General features: G+C 31.3%; 1 protein-coding gene across 1 annotated transcript; it reads left to right on the plus strand.

Annotated features, from left to right (window-relative positions):
• Positions 1-4,020: 4,020 nt before the first annotated feature.
• On the plus strand, positions 4,021-6,227 carry LOC149943498 (uncharacterized). The gene is made up of 2 exons (XM_090175404.1): positions 4,021-4,613; positions 5,304-6,227. The coding sequence occupies exons 1-2, from the start codon at positions 4,262-4,264 to the stop codon at positions 5,693-5,695; spliced, it is 744 nt and encodes a 247-aa protein (XP_090031530.1). The 5' UTR covers positions 4,021-4,261; the 3' UTR covers positions 5,696-6,227.
• The last annotated feature ends 251 nt before the right edge of the window (positions 6,228-6,478 follow it).

Raw genomic sequence — 6,478 nt, forward strand, 5'->3', positions numbered from 1 at the left:
AATATCTTATTTATGTTGAAATTTGTAGCTAGAGTTTATTATTATTATTAACAATTTTATGATGCATCTTCGAATAATATAATTTAGGTCCTACTATAACACTACTACCAATAATGGCTGATTCTATATATATATTATACATCTCACTATCGAATAGATTTACATAATAATCCAAATACTGTGATATTAAGCGTTCTTTCTTCACGTTTTGATGTACGTGCTTAGTTTCCCTAATACTAATATTTAGTTGAATCTATGATAGAACTATTAAACTGAGAGAGAATCCAATTTTATTTGTGAACTAACGCGAAAAATTGCTACACTTTTATCTTAACCAAACGATGAAAAAGCTCATTAATTTAAAAAAAAAATTCAATTTTGTACAAAAAAATATTTTATAGGTGTGTATGTTTTATATTCCTTTTAAAAAATGTATGATATATAATTATACCAAAAAACTGCAGAGTAAAAAAAATGTACATTAATTAACGTGTCTGAAATTTCAAACTTTTTTGGATAAATCTAGCCTTAGCTATTGCGTCAGGACAAAACAGCCAAACAGACTAAAAGATTTTTAGTCTTCAAGTAGTCGTGTGTGTGCGAATTATACAAATTTTCTAGATAATAGTAAAACTCTGTAGCATTAGTCATGATCTCCATATTGAGGAAAAAAAAGTTTACACGTAGGGAAAATCATACTTATTATTTCTAAATTTAATTTTTTAATTACACTTAAAAATACGTGTATCGATGAGCAATTGAATTTATTAAGAAATCTCTATTTCACTTTTAAAAACATAATTTACCAATTTGCGTATTTTGACTATAAATAAAAATTAAATCATTTTTAACAAAAGTGTGCTAAATATCACTTCGAAAATTTAGTCTCAAATAATTAGTCAATTTTTATACCTTTTTTAAAATATGGAATGGGCTGGCGTTGTACGCGTGTCCTTAAGTACGTGATGTTTTTTTTTATTTGTAAATGAATCCAGGTGAGCTAATTGGTTCTGCAATCTTCCGTAGAAACTCCGCCATTCCCTTGTCGCCCCGTAAATAATTATTGTCGCTAATTGTGACCAATTAATCACGAAGGTGTAGCTCCCCTGTTGTCAGAATCTCCAATCACGTAACTGGCCCGGGCAGGTCCGCTCGGGGACAACCCTTTGTTACGAACTGAGGATTGCGAGAACCCCGTGATATGCTTCGAATGATATTTCAAACAATCGTCGAAGTACGGGCCATTCGCGCTCGTCCCCTCGCCGATGCGTCGCGTCTTTGACCACGTAGACTTGACCACCACTCTCACCTTTGATAGAACTATCCGTTTGGTCGCCGATCCTTTTGGAGTAATTCCAGCTTTGGACTAATTACTTAATATTACGCGAAAATTCTTTTTTCTTTAATTCTAGTTGGCGAAAAAACCTTTTGTTGGCGACTAGGCACTCTCGTCTATTAGGCTTGATATTTTTTGCGGGGTGTGGAATGTTAAATGTTTTTAGGGCGCTGTGTAATTTAATGGATGATGCGTAGGCCTAATATGATTTTGACTGATTTTTAACAACTAATTTTTTTTCGTTGCGTTTACGCCTGAGGATAAATGGGGCGTATTTGTCAGAGCGTGATTTAGACCTTGTCACTAATTGTGACAGGTGAAATGTGAATTTGTGGGATGTCTATTATTCAATTTTTCACAAGCGATTAGTTAACACATTCGCGGCAGATTTACTGACTTTCAAAATCACGGTAGACTTAATTGTTCTTTAATTCTTTAGTTCTTTTATTGCTCAACAAGAGGTCTAAGACCCATCACGTTAAGACAGTGGACAATACAAATTATACATATACAGAGGAGATATTATATACAGTTTGTATGTACAGGAAAACAGTACAATGTGAGGGAGATACAAGGGAAATAAAACAAAATAAAGGAGTTACATTATTACATGTAAACGTGTTAAATATAAAGTCCTAGGAACTCAGTTAGCTCCTTGCGAAACTGTTTGGGGTTGGGAATGGCTTTCAGGAAGTCCGGGAGAGAGTTCCAGTCACGGATCGAAGAGGGGAGGAAGGAGTGCCTGCTTACGAAGTGTGTCACTATGCGTATGATAATCTGTATGTTTTCGTGATTATTTTTTGTAATTATTTGAACTGTTTCTTAAAATTATGAAGGTAACGAAATCATAAGAAACAAAGAAACCTAATCCAAGACTGGTTTCCCATAAGCCGTGCACTAGGAATGCAAAATACAAGTTTTATATTGACAAACTTTTTAAGAACTCTAAATCTAGTGTCCGCATTAAAGGCGCCTCCCCATGGAACAATTTGCTTATTACTTATAAATCTATCCCAAACCTCCACAGTTTTAACAAAGAAATTATACATTATTATGAAAATAACCTAAATTTGTAGTCTGTTCTCCCAACGTTGCTTCATTTGTTTTCCTTGGTATTTAAATTATTAAATCAATTTGTATATGTCGGACTCTTTTGTAAACAAGTATTTATACTTAAAAGATGCTCCAATTAAAGCTTTATTTATTTATTAATTTATTATTTATTTATTGAGTATTGCCCTAATGTAAAATTTAATATATATATTTGCTCCACATAATCTGACTTTGCGATGTAGTGACTCAATAGCCTTTACTAACTAATAATATAAGTAAAATAAAATTTATAATAAGTAAAATAAAATTTATAATAAGTAAAATAAAATTTATAATAAGTAAAATAAAATTTATAATAAGTAAAATAAAATTTATAATAAGTAAAATAAAATTTATAATAAGTAAAATAAAATTTATAATAAGTAAAATAAAATTTATAATAAGTAAAATAAAATTTATAATAAGTAAAATAAAATTTATAATAAGTAAAATAAAATTTATAATAAGTAAAATAAAATTTATAATAAGTAAAATAAAATTTATAATAAGTAAAATAAAATTTATAATAAGTAAAATAAAATTTATAATAAGTAAAATAAAATTTATAATAAGTAAAATAAAATTTATAATAAGTAAAATAAAATTTATAATAAGTAAAATAAAATTTATAATAAGTAAAATAAAATTTATAATAAGTAAAATAAAATTTATAATAAGTAAAATAAAATTTATAATAAGTAAAATAAAATTTATAATAAGTAAAATAAAATTTATAATAAGTAAAATAAAATTTATAATAAGTAAAATAAAATTTATAATAAGTAAAATAAAATTTATAATAAGTAAAATAAAATTTATAATAAGTAAAATAAAATTTATAATAAGTAAAATAAAATTTATAATAAGTAAAATAAAATTTATAATAAGTAAAATAAAATTTATAATAAGTAAAATAAAATTTATAATGAGTAAAATAAAATTTATAATGAGTAAAATAAAATTTATAATAAGTAAAATAAAATTTATAATAAGTAAAATAAAATTTATAATAAGTAAAATAAAATTTATAATAAGTAAAATAAAATTTATAATAAGTAAAATAAAATTTATAATAAGTAAAATAAAATTTATAATAAGTAAAATAAAATTTATAATTTTGACTTAAAAAGATTAAAAAACATTAAACGTCTCTCCTAACTTTCTACGTTATATAATTCATATTCATGATTTCATCAACTAGCGGATGTATTTTTATTCCTTCTAAAATTATACGGTACGAACGTGGTTGAACTCTTTACAAGCCTCAAATCATTTTTAATATTGACACAAAATTTCATATAATGAAGTATAAATCAACGCTACGTCACGAGGTAAGCTCCTCCCCGGCCTTTTTTATTTGATTATAGCCACGTGTCGGTATAAATCTCTCCCCCCACTGACTATCTTCCCCGCCATACCGTGGTAATTCGCCCCCCTGCGAAGGGGGCCATTCAATGGAGAGGGTCCGAGTCGTTCATCAAACGCAACTTTACACAATCCTGGTCCCACCTTTAACAATCGCTGGGACCCTCAAACCTCCACCTCCAGGCGCTGCCCCCTTCTGCCCCGATGAAGAATCACCATAAGCGCGCACACCTCAAAGACTCAATAGATATATTATGGCCCGGCGTAGATGGTCGCCCAAAATAAATTCTTCTATCCTTTCACATCGGCTTCCGAGTTCGCTTCACCTGGGCGGTATTGTCACGATCGTCACGAAGGAGCTGGACGCGAAAACAATCGTTACTGCTTTTGCGATATGAAATTACGTTGTATAATTAATAAAATACTTTTTTAACGGTTATTAATTTCGTATCGATTGAACGGGCGACAATGTCGCGCTCTTTTTACGTGGATTCGCTTTTGAAAACTTCGTCACCGGGCAACGGGTCCAGTTTTTCCGATGAGAAAGACGCGAAGGAACCGTGGCTTCAACCCGTTCTCGATTTCGCGCATTTGTCCCGACTTCACGAAATTCATCACTGGAACGGTCACCAGTTTCACGCCAATAAGAACAACTTTCCGTTTTTGTCCAACATATCTTTGAGAACTTTGATCGGCGATAAGACGTACGCGTCCTCAGTGGCCAACAATCTTCTCACTTCGAACAGCCATCACCACACGTCCAAATCGGAATGCCCTAAAAGAGAAGACACTGAAACCAACAGGGTTTCGACTAGTAAAGGTACGTTTAATTGACCTTATTTTTTATAGTACATAGAATGGGGGAAAATAGCTCTAAAGATTGTCCATTATAGTACATAAATTGGGGGAAATAGCTCTAAAGTTTGTCCATTAAAGTTATTACGTAGTTAGCGTTGAAGGCTTAATTATATTATATTTAATTTAATATTTTCAATTCGTATTTTAAGCGATTGAAATAGCTTTGTGGTTTCGCGATTAACAGTTTAGATATTTGCCGTATCTTTAGTTTGAAGAGGATTGGTGGTCAGTGAAAATTATTGGATAAAGGGTTTCTAGTATTACAACAACGTATATAGTGTCTTTGAAATATGGAAATTAGTTTTTTCACTTGAAGAAAAATGCTCAAACGCTTCAATCTTTTAGAACTTGACTTGTCCTTCGATCACTTTAGAATCTCTTTAATGGAATCACTGTCGGTTGTCTCGGAAATGGTTCTCATTAATTTTAACTTCGACGCGAGCTTTCTGATAAGGCTACTCTGGGTTATTTAAATTAATTAAATCGTTTTTGTGCGTAAATAACGTATATTTATATTATTGGACGTAAATATTTGTTCTAGTATTAAAAACCCCGACAAGTATATCTACGTATTATTTTTTTCTTAGCGTTAATCTTTTTTAATATATACTACAAGATCTTTTTTATATTGAAGTATTTTTCTGTTTTCCAGATCCAAAGAAATCAGTCGAACAAGCCAGTGCGGGGCAGAATTTCAATAAGAGAGCTCGAACTGCGTTCACCAGCACTCAGTTGCTGGAATTGGAACGGGAGTTTAACTCGAATATGTACTTGTCGCGCCTTCGTCGAATTGAAATAGCGACGTACCTCAAACTTTCGGAGAAACAAGTTAAAATTTGGTTCCAAAATAGACGTGTCAAGCACAAGAAGGAAAGCAGCACCCAAATGAAGTGCCGTTGCCTTAGAAACTGCCTCAAGAAAACCGTCTACCGCAGTCACGGTGCCAAAATCGACAACGAACGTTTGGCCGACCAGGAAGAAGGGCAATCATGTCACGACAGTCCGTCCTACTTCTCAGCTCCAAATTCTGACGAATCAGATTGAATTTTATGTCAATATTAATTCGGTTTGGACTAAATTTAATATAAGACGTAAAGCAAGCGAGTGGCGGCTCCAAATAACACCTTGGATGTGTTCCCGTATTGCACCAAACATTCCTGGACCACTATCGTAGCGGCAGCGCCAAATATTTTAAATTTACCACAAGACAATGAAGTCCGGCAAATAATATTACTTCAAAAACTTTTTAAAAAAACATAATTTACAACGATATATGTTTATAAATATAATGAATGTTCGTAAGTATTGTTCAATAGGAAATATGCTTATATCAAATTACTAAATAAATAAGAAATATAACTTTAAAGCAACACCTCTTGCCCTGTTTAAAATATACTGCAGTTATTCAGTCCCCTTAGCAGGCTTTGGAAATCACAACCAATCGGACGATATACAGTAGGTCAGACTCACGGCTGACAACGACATCTATTGAACCATCGAAGTACCACATTAGAGCCGCCACTTGCTTTAAGATTGTGTTTTGTTTTATTGGAATGAAAAAAAAGCACAAGCAATTCTAGAGATTTCTTGCATATATGTACAGATAACTGATAAATTAATAGTAAATGTTGAAATCCGATATGTTTCTTTATAACTTATCAATTTTATAATTATATTTTTCCATCAACACTGGCTACAATTTTCCCCTGAACTGAAAATGAATTAACCAGTGCTAGACAGTGTTTCAAATGCTAGAAATTTAGGCTCAAAATAATTCCAACTATATACGTTGCTTACATTAAAATGTTCCTAAAGCTCCTTTAGATG

Source organism: Leiobunum rupestre, chromosome 5 (genome assembly GCF_980474605.1).
Source record: "Leiobunum rupestre chromosome 5, qqLeiRupe1.1.hap1, whole genome shotgun sequence".
Taxonomy (NCBI): Eukaryota; Metazoa; Arthropoda; class Arachnida; order Opiliones; family Sclerosomatidae; genus Leiobunum; species Leiobunum rupestre.

Coding starts and splice junctions, on each gene's coding strand:
- LOC149943498 (XM_090175404.1), top strand. CDS start 4,262: ATGTCGCGCTCTTTTTACGTGGATTCGCTTTTGAAAACTTCGTCACCG. Junction 4,614..5,303: donor CAGGGTTTCGACTAGTAAAG/GTACGTTTAATT, acceptor TCTGTTTTCCAG/ATCCAAAGAAATCAGTCGAA.